The sequence below is a fragment of the Notolepis coatsorum genome, assembly GCF_963971535.1.
Source record: "Notolepis coatsorum genome assembly, chromosome: 2".
Lineage (NCBI taxonomy): Eukaryota > Metazoa > Chordata > Actinopteri > Aulopiformes > Paralepididae > Notolepis > Notolepis coatsorum.
The window spans coordinates 87,484,714-87,502,875 of record NC_140166.1 but is presented as its reverse complement, the minus strand read 5'-3'; the positions used below and the strand labels follow the sequence as shown (position 1 = coordinate 87,502,875).

The 18,162-nt window shown below is 43.6% G+C and overlaps 3 protein-coding genes across 3 annotated transcripts in view; 2 read left to right on the top strand and 1 right to left on the bottom strand.

Annotated features, from left to right (window-relative positions):
* tmc3 (transmembrane channel like 3) overlaps positions 1-11,535 on the top strand; it is a gene marked incomplete at both ends in the record, with an annotated part of 185,268 nt that extends 173,733 nt beyond the window's left edge. The window contains 4 exons of the mRNA XM_084307555.1: positions 78-126; positions 9,659-9,956; positions 10,405-11,124; positions 11,250-11,535. Coding sequence (XP_084163681.1) covers positions 78-126; positions 9,659-9,956; positions 10,405-11,124; positions 11,250-11,535 — 1,353 coding nt within the window. The remainder of the gene's footprint in view (positions 1-77; positions 127-9,658; positions 9,957-10,404; positions 11,125-11,249) is intronic.
* LOC311222900 (gamma-aminobutyric acid receptor-associated protein-like) lies at positions 6,473-6,925 on the bottom strand (the record flags this gene model as incomplete). Its single annotated transcript, XM_084307556.1, has 1 exon — positions 6,473-6,925. One exon carries the CDS (start codon positions 6,923-6,925, stop codon positions 6,557-6,559), a length of 369 nt encoding a protein of 122 aa, XP_084163682.1. The 3' UTR covers positions 6,473-6,556.
* A 2,177-nt stretch (positions 11,536-13,712) lies between the features above and the next one.
* stard5 (StAR related lipid transfer domain containing 5) overlaps positions 13,713-18,162 on the top strand; it is a 32,305-nt gene continuing 27,855 nt past the window's right edge. Inside the window, exons 1-2 of the mRNA XM_084307477.1 lie at positions 13,713-14,124; positions 14,603-14,652. Coding sequence (XP_084163603.1) covers positions 14,035-14,124; positions 14,603-14,652 — 140 coding nt within the window. The 5' untranslated portion in view covers positions 13,713-14,034. The remainder of the gene's footprint in view (positions 14,125-14,602; positions 14,653-18,162) is intronic.

The window sequence follows — 18,162 nt, the reverse complement described above, 5'->3', positions numbered from 1 at the left end:
GGCTTTCTGGAACTGTTTGTGAAATAGGTGGCATTCCCCTTTAAGTCTATATATTTGACTGTATTTCTCTCCCTTAGGAGCGAACAGAAGACAAGAAGAAGGTGTTCCAGTTGGCTGCAGCTGCAGGTAGCCATCTTGTTTATTCTCCCAGTTATACACATGTTGCCTCTTTCTGTTGTGTCTTGGACCCTCTCATTTCTTTCTATAATTCTTATCCATTCCATTTCTGTCTCATTGTGTAATGAGGTTGCAGTAGTAGCTCCTTGGTGTAAACTCACTCCTAAAGGTGCTATAATGTACAGTAGATAAAAAAAATAAAAATTCCGTCCAGGTGACGGAATGGTTACGACTGTGGTATTTAACTTTCGGTGGTCACATGGTGGTGGTGATTAGTGGGTTCATGGTTCACTTCAAGGCTTGTCAGATGACAGGTCCTGAGTGCATCGTACCTGCCAGTAGCTGCTGACCAGGGCCGGACTGGGGAAATACCGGGAGATAATGCGCGAAATATAGCCCCAGTCAGGCCACTTTTTAAGCGGGGGGTCCCCCAGTGGCGTCATTTCAGTAAAAGCCAAGGTATGGCGAGGATTGGGGGGGGGGGGGGGGGGGGGGTTGAAGGGCGGGTCCTTGGTGGATTTTTTTGTCAAATCAGTTGTGCAATAGTCACTTTTGGTGAGTTGTTTCTATACAATTCACTTATATGACATTTAGGTATGACACATGACTACACAAGCATTTAGTATAGAAATGTGTCATCAGACTAAAGCAGGGAACCACAATATTTTGCATACAAATTATGCAGAATGTAATATCATAACTGTCTATTATTTTTCTTGCAATTGAGCCAATTTTCCTTAGGTACAGTTTTGAGGTGTGTTCGACAGAATGTATCAAAAACACATTCACAGAAAGTATGGGTTACTGAATGCTGAACTGCACTGTTATAATCACTAAGCCATTGTAAGACCTTACCTGTGTCCCTGTATCACTTGTCTCTGCTGCCTTTTGATTAAAAAACGTCTGTATGTCAATTTTCCTTTTTTTGGGACATATTTCAGTTAGTCACCTATAGTAAAAGTCACCTAGTAAAAGTGAGATAATTGACTATATCAAAACATGCTAGGGCTGTACCGAATAGTTCAAAGCTTCGTCCATAATGTTGACATTCTAATTCTAAATCGACATAATTTTTGTATTTTTTGTATTTTAATTTGCCAAGGTATGGCGAGTGCCATACCTTGCCATACCAAAACGACGCCCCTGGGGTCCCCCACCAGGAACATTTGAGTTACAAAGACTTAATTTCCTGCATTCTGGTGAATTTTAGTGCATGTGAATCACAAACTAATGAGCCAACAATTGCTTAGTACAATGTACTGTTATGAACCTCAAATAAAACTGTTGTGGCACTAGCAATGCTACTCTCTCCACCTTCAAAAAGAAAAAAGCAAGAGCACAACATATTTTTCTCTTTACTATTATAATACAGTTAACCACTCTCTCCACCTATTCAAACAGAGCAAGAGCACAATACCATATTCACTTTACTGATGCACTACCCATCAACAGTTAAAATAGCCCTTTACACAAACATTAAATAACAGACCTTTCATTACAATACTATAATAACAGTAGCAACTGCCAGAATAGTGACACATGTATCGCGTGTGGTGAGCACATGCATGCACAACGAAGACAGAAGATTGCGTTGTCTCAATCATTTTAACTATAGCTTTAAGTATGAGCTCACTGACTGAAATGTCCAACAAAAAGCATCAATTGTCAAATAATATTGATCACATTAACTAGACTATATGTTTTTGAGGAAATTAGAAAGGGAACAACAACTTAACCCTTGTGTCTGATCAGATTCTTATTTTTTGATAACTTTGCAGTGATTATGTTTGTAGCCAATATATGTGGCAAAGGTGTGTAATCTTTTAATTATCTTGGAATTATTTTGACTTTCTCTTTCATAAATTGTTTATTCAACTTCAGCCCCGATCATAACCACCACATATTGTTTTTTGTAATGTCAGATTTAACAACTCCTTTCAGAAAAGTGGGAGTATTTCATTTTTAATCTGAAGTTGAATAAAATATTTATGGAAAAGAAAGTGGGAAATTATTTCAACATATAATCTTTTTATGGCGTTTTTCAATTTAGTCCCCTAATATGGTAAGAGTATAACACTTTAGTTTTCAGACACAGCCGCTCCAGTGTAAAACAAAGATATCCAAATGGTTTATTTCTCTTCCACAGCGAAGTCTTTCTTTACAGAAGTGGTCCTAAAGCTACTTTCCTAAACATTCACGTCACTACAAGATAAGAAAACTGTATTTTCCCAGTCTCCAAAATCACCGCCGACTCGACACATGAAAATTCCTCCACACTGGAAAGCCGTAAATCAACTTGCCGGCTCTTTCCACACCAAAACGGTAGGCTTGGCACCTTGGTTGAGAAATGCAGGCTTCAGTCTATGTTGTTTAGTCTATCTGTTCAGTCCTGTTTCAAGATGCACACTGCTGCTCTTCTTCTTCTTCTTTTGAATTTCCGGCAGTGTAGACGCATCGTGGCGTATTACTGCCCTCCGCAATTCTTTTGATGGGCTCTTCTTCTTCTTCTTCTTTTCCCGCAGTCTACTGGAACCCGTCATCCCCTACATTGTCCATTGGAGTGCAGCTATTGCTGCTACTTCCTGTCTGAGCCCCCCTTTGCGGGACACTCCTTGCCCCCTGCGATCTTATTCTGGGCTTCTTGGTCCCTCACAGCCCCCTCATCCAATTCCCTAACCACCTTCTCCCATTTCAGACCTTCCATTCCCAAATGTTGAACCGCTACCCTAACAATCATCTTTACCCTAGCTGTTCTACCCTTAGCCTCTGCCAGACCATTAACTACCCCTGCCACGAAGGCCACAACACCAAATTTCTCTTCCCTTACCCTCTCTCTATCCTCCTGCTCTACCCTCTCTGCCAAATGCCCTTCTCCAACCCCCTGCACCCTTTCTTGGCTTCCCTGTCCTACCCTGCTAACCGCCTCAGCATACGATAACTTACCCTCCCTTCTCACTCTCCGAACCGCAACCTCCTTCTTCATCACCTCGAACTCCTTCTTCATCACCTCACACCCCCTAAACGCTACACTATGCTCCCCACCACAACTACAGCACATCGGCTTCACTCCCTCTCCACACCCCATAGTCATGTTCCCCGCCACACCTAGCGCACCTCTGCCCCTTCCTACACGTGGTAGCTATATGGCCAAACTCCTGGCACCTATAACACCTAAGAGGATTCTGAACAAATTCCCTAACCCTATACACCATTTGCCCTGCAAACACCTCCCTAGGAACATCCCCACCCTCAAACTCAATCACTACCGTCTCCGTCTCTATCCTATCCGCTCCCCTCTTCATCCTTTCTACTCTCTTAACTGTGCCATTTCGCCTGTCCTCCCTTAACTCGTCCACCAGCTGCCCTACGTCCATCCCGACCGGCACCCCAGCTATCACCCCCTTACATCTCCTCTTCTCCCCTACTCTCACGACCTCCCGTATACCCTCCCCACCAATGCTCCTCAACCTCCTAGCCCTCCCCGCCTGCTCCTCAGAATTGTTGACTATAGATACACAAATGTTCTAGAATGTTTGGTTATGACATCATACGGTGACATCACCAAGGTTCTAGAGAATGTTTGATTATGACATCATACTGTGACATCACAAATGTTCTAGAATGTTCTATTATGACAAATAAGCCGGTTCAATGACTTTATCTAAATCCAATCAATATTCCTAATGCCGTTTCAATGTAAGGTTATACAAATAAACATATAAACATTCATATAATACAATAACATTATATAGCTTTGGCTCCTACACTGGCCTAATTGTACTTCTAATCTAGAGACAATTACTAACAACTAAAAAACAAGGAGCTAAACCAAACACTATTTTAACTGATAAGTGTCTCTGCTGCTGGATAACCAATACCTGGTGCCAGAGGTCCCTAGTACATGGCACACCGTAGGAGGACAGTGTTTACCACCGCCTCATGCAGCTTCTTGGAGAAGACAGATCTTAGTGATAGGTCTATCTAAAGTGGTCGTCTTCGTCTTGACACGGACCCGGCGCACAAACTGTGTCGAACTGCTCTTCAGCTGCAGTAGCGCTGACCACGGCGTTCTTTACCTCTGGGTCCTCCATGGTTATGCCCCCACAGTGTTCTGGGTTCTGAGGCCATTCCTCTTCGGGCTTGGTGAGGAATTCCGGCCCCTGTATCCAAGTCTCATTACGCAGGAATGATTCGACATTGAGTCCTCTCGACGCGTGGTCAGCAGGATTTGTTGCAGTATCTACATACCGCCACTGTCCTACTTCTGACAGCTTCAAGATGGTCTCCACTCGATTCGCTACGAAGGTGCGAAACCTACTGGTTCTGTTTGCGATGTATTTGAGCACAGTGGTGCTGTCGAATCTAGTGACGACTCCCAGGAGAGTACTCGTTAGCTCCGGCCCCTGTAGCAGCTGGTTGTCCAAGGTGGTGCCTTGGAATGATGCCCCACAGTCGAACACCACGCGGATCTTCTTCTTCTTGGCATGGTACATGCCATGGTGTGGCAAGTACCAAACTTTTCCATAGCTGCGGCTGAGCTCCTCACTGGGCACCTTGACAGTGTAGATCCAGTCGTCGATGAACACTGAGTAATCAGCGTTGAACTGGGGATTCTTTGTGAACCTCTTCTTTAAGTTGAGAGTTCGCTGTTCAGCTACTCTTCTGTTGTTCGGCATCTTGACGACTGCATTCCTCACCGGTAGGCCGATGCTGTAGTGTCCCTCTGTAAGTTTCACGGACTGCGAGACCAGTTCCAGAAACTGGATGTCGTCCCTCAACTTCTCAAGCCGGCCGTCTTGACACTCTGGGAAGTCGTTCTTGAACTGTTGACTCCAAAGTTCATCTAGCGTGGCCACGGATGTGCGGCTGGACGTGACTTCACTTGTATGAGTCCACTGGTAGTTTCATGGCCATCTTCTCCTCTGAGGGGGCCATTGACGAACCAGCCCAATCGCGTTTTCACCGCGTACGGCCCTTCTTTCACGCTGGATACCACCTGCCATGGTTCCATTGCCTTGGGTACGTCAGTCCAGATGAGAAGGCCTATCTCCGTCTGGATCTTCGGTATTTGCACTTCACTGAGATAGGGCCACTTATCGACTTCCTCTTGCAGTGGGATGTTCTGTTTACGAGCAGGAATAGACTTCTGAGAGAAGGTGTTGGGTAGCTCTAGGAAGTTGTCACTATCCAAGCTACAGACTTCTAACCGAGGCACCATCTGGCTGCCGGTGACGTTAAGCGCTGCCATTAACTTCTCTGTGCAGAAAGTGACGTTGCTGCCTGGGTCGAGGAACGCATAGGTAGCCACCATCTTGTTGCCTTTCTTGGCTTTGATGTGGACCGGAACGATAGCCAAGATGCTTTCGACGTTGCCGGCCCCAGTAGCTCTGCAGGTCCTCGTTTCTGCATTGATGCATCCACTGACCTTAGAACTGGCTTCGCCTTCTTCTTCCCCGCCCCTTTGCTTATTTTCTTTGGGCGCATCATCCGGTGTCTCCTTCTTGTGCCTTGCTTCATCATAGGCAGCTGTTATTAATATGTAGAACTGTAGGGTGGGTAAGCTGGCAGACTTGGCAGCTCATCCTTTCTTGGCAGGCCTTGCTCATGTGACCCCGTTTCAGACAGCTGAAACATAGGCCTTTACTCTTGAGAAAATATATCTTCTCCTTGTGAAGAGACTTCTTCATCTTTTTGCATTGTTCCATGGCATGCTGTTCTCTTTGGCAGAAGAAGCAAGGGTTGGAGAAGGCACAGTGTATCCCCTTTGGTCCTTGCTTTAGTCTCTGCCGGGTTCTGGACTGCTGTAGCAGCTGTTGTGAAGCTTCCCCAAGCGCCTCTCTTTCTGGATGTCTTCTCATCTTTCTTCATCTCCTCTTCTGATGTCTTGCTTATGCTTTTGCTTAGTACCACCTGGACTGAAGTATTAAGCTCACCGAACTCTCCAAATAGATTGTTGAATTCTACCAATTTTGTCTGTACACCTTCCAAGTTACCGTCGTCGTCCTCATCCATTAATTGATTCATCTTGTTCAAGTGACCAGTTAGCTGACCTAACTTAGCTCTTCTCTTATTGATGGCATGACGGACATCTTCCTCATAGACCTTTTGTGTCATCTCAACCTTCTTAGGTTCCGACATTTTGTTGTTATCCTTCTTTCAGCGCTCCAGTAGTTTGTGTTGATTCCTTTTTCCTCTTGGAACAGTTTTCTTACTAATATGAGGGCCGACGTTCCACTCTACTGGTTAAAGTTGCTTACTTGTGAGTAGTACGTTCGTTGATAAAGAAAAATAAAGATTTTAAGTGGGTGGGAGGGGGGATGTGAAAGTGCATTTGACATAATATTATTTACTCTGGGAACTCTAGGTTGCTGAGCTGGATTTAATATTTCAATGGGTGGTGGAGGGCTTTGGGGGGTGGGCAGGAGTGATGGTGGTGGGATCAGATTTCCCTTTGGCTGTCCCCGTACACGCTCTCATCACTGTAGGCAATGTAGAGGAAAAAGTCCTCTTCGTGGTGCTCCTGATACAATAGTCCCATGGTGGCTGAGGTGGATGGAATGACGTTGTTTACAAAGAAGAAGAGCGCATCCTCCGCTCTTAAGTGGATTCTTTTCCGAATGAAGAAGTAAAACTGGCCCACTGTCAGGTCAGTGGGGACAAGATATTTCTTCTTGTCCAGATCTCCTAATCTGGCTTTGGGGGCTTTCTCCACAATTACAGGGACCCTATCCGGATACTTCTTCCTTATTTTCTCGCCTCTGGACCATCTTTTCTCAAAGGGGTGCTCCTCTTTGTACTGGAACTTCATCGTTAGAGAAATGACAGAGACAGCTAGTCGGTCACTCTGAGAGCGGTATTATACGACCGGGATTCCTCAAGGAGCAATTGGATTCAGTGACACAGCAGGACAAAAACAAACGTTACTGGCTGCATAATATGAGGGCCGACGTTCCACTCTACTGGTTAAAGTTGCTTACTCGTGAGTAGGACTATATATAGATACACAAATGGTCTAGAATGTTTGGTTATGACATCATACGGTGACATCACCAAGGTTCTAGAATGTTTGATTATGACATCATACTGTGACATCACAAATGTTCTAGAATGTTCTATTATGACAAATAAGATGGTTCAATGACTTTATCTAAATCCAATCAATATTCCTAATGCTGTTTCAATGTAAGGTTATACAAATAAACATATAAACATTCATATAATACAATAACCTAAATATATAGCTTTGGCTCCTACACAAGGGTTAAATTATTTATTTGTTTCTTGGCAGATTTAACATTGAGCTTTTGACAGGGGAGATGATGCATTGCATGGTAACGTTAGCTAGCTAACATCCACATGTTTATTTTTTATCACTGACTAACCTGCTGGTTCCTTGACCTTGGTGCAAGAAAACATTTGATAAATGTTGCCGGATTTAGCAGCATCTCCTGTAAAGGCCTTTCTTTTTCTTTGTTTTATCCCTCTCTCCTCCACCCTTTCTCTTTCTTCCACTGTCCATCTTGACATCAACGTTAATTGACTTTCGTTCTACTGTATCTCTCCCGAGTCCCTCACTACCTGGCTCACTGCCTGGCTGTTATTCTGTATAGACCACTACACGTCCGCGTTACAGTGAAATCGGGGAGGAGTTAGCGGGGGGAGCAAATTAATGAATGTGGATGAGAGCCGTGATGTAAGTGGTTGCAGATACGGCTGTGGGGGTGCTAGAGACATGATCGAATAGACTTTTATGCACCTGAATTTCCTTAACACGGCGCGACCCATTCGATCAGAACTAAATCGACAGAGAAAAAGCCCATTTTTAAGCATCTATTCCCCATGCACATGCGCAGATTGCCCACGGAGTCTGGACGACACGATATGACGCACGAATGAATGTGGACTGTTCCATCAGAGGGGGGAACTTCCTGGTAGTGTGAGTGGCTACAGACCACTGCACTTAAATATAAACATTAGTCTACCTGGAGACTCAATGAGGTAATTGTAGATGTCGCCATAAGACGCGTCTGGCCATTTAGTGGGATCATTTTTTCATTATCCTGTTCGGCTGAAAGGACACTGGCCACCGAAGCTCCCCCCTCTGATGGAACAGTCCACATTAATTTGTGCGTCATCTTGTGTCGTCCAGACTCTGTGGGCAATCTGTGCATGTGCATGGGGAATAGATGCTTAAAAATGGGCTTTTTCTCTGCCGATTTAGTTCTGATCGATTAGGAATGGGTCGCGCCGTGTTCAGGAGATTCAGGCGCATAAAAGTCTATTCGATCATGTCTCTAGCACCCCCACAGCCGTATCTGTAACCACTTACATCACGGCTCTCATCCACATTCATTCATATGCTCCCCCCGCTATCTCCTCCCCGATTTCAGAATCCCGGAAGTGTTGCGGTGGTCTATCCGAGTGCCATCTGCCATTCCATTCGACACCTTTGCTGTCAATCAGTTGTATCGCCTGGTCCCGCCTCCACCAATCACAAGCGGCAGCACGGCTCCATTTGTGTGTGTGTTTGTGTGTGTGTGTGTGTGATCCGCGAGAGAGAGAGAGTCATATAGTTCTCCAACTCTGTCGCAGACAGTGAAATCCTGGTTGTTCCCCACCCACCTAGGTTATCTAACTATCGCGCCGCCACAACTAGAAACAATGGCCTGGCAAAAAAATTATAATAATTATAATAATTTGTTTTTAGTTTTTTAGTTTTTTATATAATTATTATATATTTTTTTATCTGTGCAGGCCAGGCCACTGGCTCAACTACTGGCTCAACTTACCCCAGGGCCATTGACTAATTCTACCCCACAGTCACTATTTTGAAAGAAATTGCCTTTAACATGTTTTTAAAAGCGTTCACATGTTCACGTGTTTTCTGATATGCTTCCCTCCAGCAAAGGACGGGTTCTTCCTAAATTTTTACCGAAATTGTGTACATTTCCTTGATGCAGGGGGTGGGTCAACTTACCCACTGGCTCACCTTACCCCGCTCTCCCCTCTCCTACGTTTTCCCCTCATTCATATAGTCAACATTTATATAGTTTACCCACCTTTATATTTACCTAAATATTTACCCAAATATTTTATATTTAGCATACCTTGTGTATATTGCACATTGTGAATACTGTTTACTTTTACTCTTACTCATAGTATACATTCAGATTCAAATTCTTTATTGCCTATATTTATTGTAACATATAATATAACATATACCACATACAGACGCTCATCTGCACCTTTGTTTATTTTTCTCATATTTTTATATTCAGATTTAATTGTATTGCCTATATTTATGTCTTTCTATTGTTACCCTGCCCATACCAGTACCTCCACTTCCCCACGCTGCTCTGATGCCCGAATTTCCCGAAGGAGATCAATAAATGAATATCTTATCTATCTTACTTAGTTTACCCACCTTTATATTTACCACTTCACCACTCATCTCCACACCAATGTGACCGAAAGAAAATGTACATGTACATCTGACTGTGAACCTGTTGTATCCTGACCCCCTGACCTGTTACCTTCCCAGCACGTCTGCAGGCCCCTGGAGCAGCAGCAGTAGCAGTAGCAGCAGTAGCAGTAGATAAGAAGACGGACCAGCAGGAGAGTGACATCACCAGCCGCGAGTCTTCCATCCGCACGCCGTCCCCGAGACGCAACGGCAGCGTTACCAACTTCCAGTCACCTGTTCGCCGTGGCAACAGCATCCGCACCATCACCCAGTCAGCATCGAGGACAGACATGAGTAGAGGAAGCGTGGCCGGAACATCCAGGAGTCCCACGGTGTCGATACTGCAAAGGAACAGGCCGGAGCACATTCCCAACAGGTCTCAAATACAACTTGTATTAAAAGAGCAATAGGAGGCCGTTGAAATAGGGCAACAGCTAATGAGCAAGATGTTTATGGTGGCGCAGTAGTTAGCACTGTTGCCTCACAGTAAGAAGGTCCAGGGTTCAAACCACAGTAGGGCCTGTGTTCTCCCCTTGTTCACGTGGGTTTCCTCCTACACCAAAAGACATTCATGTTATTTAATGCCATTGCTGTTCACCAAGATACTGGCATTAAAACTGGAGTTGGTCCCCGGGTGCCGCACTGGGTGGCTGCCCCACTGCTCCTAAATAGTTAGGATGGGTCAAATGCAGAGGATGAACTTCCCCCAAGGGGATTAATAAAGGTTCAATTTAACTTAACTTTTCAACAGCCAAACTCTCAGACTCCTCCCCTTCAAGAGAAAAAGCTCATAACCGTGTGGCCTCCTCTTTTCCCCACGACAGGCACCCGCCATTTCTCGGTGGCCCCAGTGGTTCCTGCAGGTCCAAATCCTACCACCAGGTGGCGTACAACCCTCCGACTCGCCGCGCCGAGAGCATCCACTCAGACCCGCTGTACAGGAAGACCATCCGGCCCATCCACCCTGCCGAGGCCACTGGGATCATCACCGCGCAGAGCTACGCGGGAGGCCGCCGCGGCCACGCCACGCGCTACGTCATCGTCAACGAGCACGAGGCCCGGAAGAAGCTCCTGCGCTCAGCCGTGCGGATTCCCCGTCACTTCCGTGTGGAGGACCCCGGGGAGATCCTGGAGCTGTACCCGCGCAACGTCAAACCGCGGTATGCGCCCCGCCCCCATCACCCGCACGCCCACCGCGCCCACCTCTCTCAGCCGCACCTGAGCGAAGAGGAGGAGGAGGAGGAGGAGGAAAGGGAGGATGGCAGGACAGCCATGAGGAGGGGGGCGTTCGCACAGAGCCACCGGCCGCGCTCCCTCTCCGACCTGCACCAGACGGCGCGCTTCTACATCGGGGAGCGCGTGGAGAGCCAGCTGTCCATGGGGAAAGACAGCCACTCCGGTCGCGGGAGGTATGTAGCCCAGGAGGAGGAAGAGGACGAGGATGGAGGGATGGACTGGGATGACTTGGAGGCGCAGTCTCGCTCCAGCGTCAGAGGAGCCGAGCCTCTCCTGGCGTCGGCCAGGCACGGCACACGATCCCCGAGGTGATTCACTTTTCTTTCTCTCTTTTCCCTACTGAATGACAATAGGACGTTGAATGGCAATAGGGTGAACCTTCCTTGTTTTCTGCTCCTAGACAGTCCCCGGGGAGACACAGTCAGTCCCCCAGACGACATGATCCGTCCCCGGGTCTGACGAGGCACATGGAGCCCCAGGTGAAGCCCAAGGCCAGGCCCAAGATGGAGCCCTCTCTGACGGAGTCGGACTCTGCCTCCCTGGCGTCCAGCAGTGACCAGCAGAACAGTAGCACGGACCAGTACATCCAAGTCATCCACAACAAAGAGCGCTGCCTCAAGTCAGACGCCAGGCAGGGCAAGCTGGCCAAGAAGAAGTCCAAAGCCAGCATAGATCTCAATGTCTCCGGGTCGAACGACCTGGTTTGCTCCAATGTATGATAATGATGTCTTTATGCAATGACGATCCAGCGTATTCACATATTTACCAGACAGTAAATGTATATGATTTTGCAGTGGGATGTTCCCAGAGATGATGTGTCAAATCTGGATCCACATATACTGTAGGCTTACCCCGCCTGTCCACGGATCAAATCCTACCAGAACTGATCTAAAGTCTGAAGCAAGGCAAGACAAGGTGGTCATGATGAATTTATCATGAAGTAGTTGTTATTTCAGTTTATCTATCTATCTAATTAGTACTCGTACCAGTGTTTTAGTTTTTTTGCGACATTGGGAGCAGAAATGGTCTGTTTTCTGCAATGCCAGTGAAAGCGAATGATGTCCCATAGCATGTCTCTGAAAAGCCATGGAGCACCTTTCCGAAATTCTTGTGTTTGATAACATCCGCCTTATTCACATTGCTGACGTCTTTAACAGAGATTAGGCTGCAGTGGGAAAACCAGAAGAACCACAATGACTCCCACATTACGGTCGCTACACATTTTTATTTAAGAATGAAAAGTGGAAATTGTTTTCGTAACTGTTTCCGCATGTACACTACTCATGTAGTTAAATCGTTATTTCCTTAGAGATCATTGTGAACACATTTGAATGAGCGGATGACTAATTCACTTCCATATTCCAAAACACAACAACTACAGCAGTTAAAAAACTATCTGAGTCAGGCAGGGGTGTAACGGCACATGTATTCGTCGCGCGACTTCACGGTACTGACGTCACAGTTCAGTACATGTAGCCATGCAACAAATACATTTCAGGGGGGACTATAGACACTAGGTGGAACTAAGTATAACTTGTACTACTGTCTGTTCAAAATAAATGAAAAGAAACCTAGCCTTATATATTTGGGATTTTTGTAGCTTTTTTCCTGTTGTACAGAACTTGTACCCCTTACACCCCTAGAGTCAGCTAATTGTGAGTCTGTAATTACATTAGTGTATATTCTGCCTGTTGTTTTGACTATTTTGGTTCTTGAAGTGGTGTTTTATAGTGAAGTTTTAACATCAGAGTGAATGGGACACTTTGCATCTGCATGTTTCCACCGCATCAACCAGTATGCTGACAGTGTGAATGAGGTGAATTGTTGACTATAGAATGACTCAAAATGATCTTCCCCCCCTTTTGTGTCTACATCTTACAACTGTAAAGGTGCTACAGATAACATGCAGCCTCTAGATGTCACACTTGAGATTGATTGATTGATTGATTGATTGAAAATGTGATTAACAGATTGCAGAGTATAGACCTACAGCTCAATACATCAGACCAGAGAAAGACGTCCGTCAGGGTCCCCCATTTTCAATTCATCTTAACATGACATACATGAGGACATACAGATAGACAGTACTGCTACATCTAGACATTTATGACATACCAGATTTACCCTCAGCATGTAATTTCTCCAATCAGGTGCATTCCATGTGGGGAAATGGGAAGCAGGGAGGGGATACATGCACACAACATGTAAACAACAACATTCATTTTGGACCCTCCAACATTTTTTAAATGATTCATTAATTAATAAAAATGTTTTGGTGGGAAAAGCAATACTTTTATTCTGCACCTTTCTGTGTTTAAAAAATAATAATATATATATATATGATTACATTACTACATTACAATGTTATCTATAGCACTTTTAATTTGGGGGGATCTTCTCTCAGTGTGTGGTGGACCACTACAAATTGTCTGTAGAAAACATAGCATCAGGTGGTAAATAAATGCATGTTTACCAGCGGGGTGAATACGCTGCACTTGAAAGCACAGAAATTAGCAAAAGGATGGCTATTGTAAATATTCTCTGCATGCTTGTGTCATTTTGAATAAGCTACTGGGCCTATTATGCTCGGATTTCATTATATAAATTATATAATAATAATATGTAAATCAACCAATGAAACAGGCTATTGTACAAGCACAAGAAGTATCAACCATCAAACCATTTATGAAACATTATTAAAATGTTCAGATGAATTGTAATGAGAGTCCCTGTTTGTTTGTCATCTCACCAATTCCAACCTTGACCCGAGGAGAACAGTCTGCTCCGTTTCTCCCCTAAATAAACTACAGCTCCCAGTGTCCTTTGCGTCGAGTGATGCGGAAACTAGTTGTCATTTTTTTTTCATTCATCCCAACATCTGGGTTCTAGTGGCGAAATAATATGGATTAAAAACATGTCACCCTGCCGAAGCCAATTGTGTTTTTGTGACTGACAGCTAAATGACAGATGTATGGGTGTGATTCTCTAGCGAGTGTTTTTGTGTAATCGCTGTCCTAGCTTTGCAGTCGACGATGCGAGGAGGAGGAGGAGAAAAGCTAAATGCTTATTTAGCTTGCTATAACTATCTGGTGCTACTGTTAGCTTAGCTGCATTTGTCCATCATTGTCTGGCAACAAGAAAAATAGATATTTTTTGCTATATTAGCCAGCTAACATTAGTCTACTCCTCTAGTTTTTTGTAAGTGCTTTTTGTGCAGGATGGATTATGAGAACACAGCGAGCACAGTGGCTGACCGCCTGCAGAGCTACAGGAAGGACGCGTCTGGATGGAAAGTCTGCAAGAAATCGGTATTCAATTCAATCTTTATTTAATCTCGTATGATCATTGAGAGCAAGTTCTCATTTACAATGACATCGAGAAATACAGCACATAACCCACACAAAAACACAAGTATAGACACGGAGAGTCAATCAATTACATATTTAATAAAACAACTGCAGACTGGTGAAGTCGTTTGCTATTCAATATTTAAACTGACCAATAGATACTAATGAATGGGTGCAAAACGTTCCATGTCTCTGGGGCACACAGAAGCTAAAAGCAGATTTTCTTAATTCAGTGCAAACTCTGGGAACCTTATAGTAAGTGATAATAAACCAATCACCAGAGCGAGTGTGATATGGTACGATTTGCGTGATACTGCTACTGCTGCTGCTGTTTGCTCGTCTCATGTTCACATGTGTGTGTATTTTGTCCAATGATGACATTCCTCCCCGAAGCTGCTCGCGTCATGATGACACGTTTCTGTGATGTGTTCGTTTGTAGAATGACGTCATCGTGTCCTGGCGACCCTCCACCGAGTTCCCTGGGAATGTGTGAGAATCTCCAACTTCTTCATTATTACTGAACACCCTGTTAAACGTGTGACTGATGATGTACCAAGCCAGCCCAGTCTCTAAAGACCCTTTGCTTAGATGAGAATAGATTCAAATGTATTGTCATCATACAGCACAAGTACAGTACAATGAAAATAAGTTTGGCATACAACCAGAGTGCAAATGTAACAGTAAAGTGCAATAGTAATATACAATGTGCAGGTGATTAAACTGAGTTATACTGAGTAATAGTGCTAAGCAGATGTATTATTGTATTATTGTGTACAGTGATACAGGTATAAAGACACTGGTAGTAAGTCATACTGGCCAGCAGTTGTCATTTGTTTTAATTTATCATTTATCGTTCGTTTTTGACTAGGGTGGGCCTGTCTCGTGTATTATGTATACATAATTACATATACAGTTTATTTGCTGTTATTTGTGTTAATCTATCATTTATCAATTATCATTCATTTTTGTCTATGATGGGTGGGCGTGGGCAGTCTAGGTCTTGTGTATTATGTACACACACATATATATATATATATATATATATACTTATATGGTAGAATACAACATAATGGCCTTAGTTATAACTGATAGGTCAGTTGCAATAACTAGACTTCGATAGGTTGTCACTTTATTACTGAAGGGTTCTATTCCAAAAAGTGTATTATCCGCTTTGGGTTTTAAAATATTGCCCCCTCGTGTTCAGTGTACAATAATCCTTTCATGGTATCAGTTACAGGGCTTTCCCCAGGATCGTCAAACCAGATGGTTCTGAGTCTAGCGGGTGGTCAGGGGGGGGGGGGATGTGGCCACCGTCTGGGACGCAAACACATTTGCAATAAAGAAAGTAATTTGCTGTCATTCCCTGCAACTTAAAAACAATTGCAATAGAATAGCTAACTAAAGTTCAAAATAAGTTATTTATTTAAGTACAGTGTATAAGGTATAAGCTGGCCCCAAGCTTTCACGGAAAAAAACAACAACATTAGATTATTATTATTATTTAAAATGTTTTAAACGGTTTTAGTTAAAACACATGGTGGCGCGTTGTCATAGTGGCGCTGCACCCCTATACCATTGTTTAGGGAAAGCCTTTATTTTAAACAGACAATGGTTCACTGAGGCTACATCCTCTTAACCCTTTCACTACCACACTACAGAAGGTTAACCTTTCACTACCACACTACAGACGGTTAACCGTCTAGTGTGGTAGTGAAAGTAGTGAATAATAATGTGCATACTGTATATTTACTACTCGTCATATATAAATGTTTCACTGTATATTGCACTCTGGTTAGATGCCAACTTCTATTTATTGTACTGTACTTATGCTGTACGGTGGCAATAAAATCTAATCTAATCCAATCTAATCTCATCTACTCTAATCTAATGTATCAGAGGAGACATGTGGTAGTCTCCACCCTCCACAGACTGACAGAGAATAGTGCAATGACCAGGACCATGACACACACAGGGAATTACTAGACTCATCCTACTAACTATCATGATAATGATGTGTAACACTCAAGTTCTACACTGTTTGATGAACAATACCACTAACCCTTAGCTACCAGAGTTGTACCCTTCCTGCTGACTTGTTGTTCACAATTTGTATGTCGCTTTGGATAAAAGCGGCAGCTAAATGACTGAATGTAAAATGTAAATTAATTGGCACAACAACTAAAGAATTGAGGAGAAAATGGGAGAAAAAGCCCCAAAAAACTAAATAAGGAGGCCAGTGGGACTCTGAGCAAGTGTGTCTACAGTTCTGTCCCCGAGCATCTTTGCTTTTTATTTTCCATGCTGCATCATTGGCTTGATATTAAAAAGCAACATAATATTACATTACATTAGATTGATCTCATCAGATCAGTATCCAGTGTTTCCCCTAGGATTTTTTTCAGGGGGGGTTACTTGGTAGGCCCCCAAAACTACTAGTGTTGTCGCGGGGCGCGTGTGTCACGGGTCACGGCTACGTGGTGTCAACAGTGTCGTCATAGACACGTGCAGTAAGGCGGTTGTTAGTATCGGTGCATTTCTCGACACTGAGCTGAAATTAAACGATTGCACATAAATTAGGTAAGTAAATATTTAACAATATTTATTTACAACACATAAATTAACTTATTTACAATTATTCTCCCCATCTCTGGCTGACATCACCATTGTGATACATGATGGTTAGGCCTTTGTGTTTTCCTCAGTGAGGGATTCTCTTTTGTCGGTCAGCAGCGTTTTGTACTTGCTGAAGCTTCTCTCTGTATAATTATTTTTTAAGTTTAAATATCAACATTATCTGGCCATCCTCAGTAAATACTAGGGCTGACCCCTATTAGTCGAATAGTCGACTAATCGATCGAAAGGAGCCGTAGTCGACTGCCAACCTCTTAGTCGAATACAAAAAAATATATATATTTATTACATGGCGTTTTCACATTCGCCGAAATGCTTGCTTGTGATTGGTCAATAGCCCCCCGACTGCGGTCATTATTTTTCAATAATGACCGCAGATTTTTCAATAATGACCGCAGAGCGCAGCTGTTCGCAATCAAGCCCACTGACACACTGTTTCAGTGCAATTAGACACTGCCGTGCCGGCGTTGACAGGGGGCGGAGCGACGAGCGGAACCAGAACACAGCGGAGCCAGAACACAGAGGCTGCCCGCGATAATAATAATCACTTTATTTGGGCTGACAGAGCCACAGAACAACTGCGATTTGTCAAATGAATTAGGTATATTGTTAGTAAGTTAGCCATGTAATAAGCGGGATAATGTATAGCGCTGCACTGACAGCGGAGCCAGAGGCTGCCCGCGATAATAATAATCACTTTATTTGGGCTGACAGAGCCACAGAACAACTGCGATTTGTCAAATGAATTAGGTATATTGTTAGTAAGTTAGCCATGTAATAAGCGGGATAATGTATAGCCTACTCGGTCATTGTCGCAAAATAATTGACCGACACGGAGTTTAAAATACCGAGGCGCCTCGCCGAGGTGTTTTAAACGTAGGCTATAATGTAGGCTATACATTACCCCTTACATATTATAATTCTTTTTTTATTAAAAAAAAATAAAAAAAAATGTATCATTCTTTCCAAAAGAAAAGAGACCTAGAAGCGTGGCTAACGCTAATGGCACGCATACCAGAGGCTAACTGCCTACGAAAACAGGCACAGAGGCACTGAAAGAAGATTTCACCCATCTAATGAACACACTAGACTAGACAAATATCAAGATGTATCCATCAGTGGACCAATTGCATGCTTTTGCAGAGGACAAGAAGCCTTCAGTCGACTCCTTCAGACATTAAGCACCCCCACAGCCCAAATGGAATGATAAAAAATAAAATAAAATAAAGTATACTTTATTTTAGTGCTCCTCTAGCACTCTGAGATTCTTGCGAATATAAAGTGCGGTACAAATTGAATCTATTATTATTATTATTATTATTATTATTATTATTATTATTATTATTATTATTATTATTATTATTATTA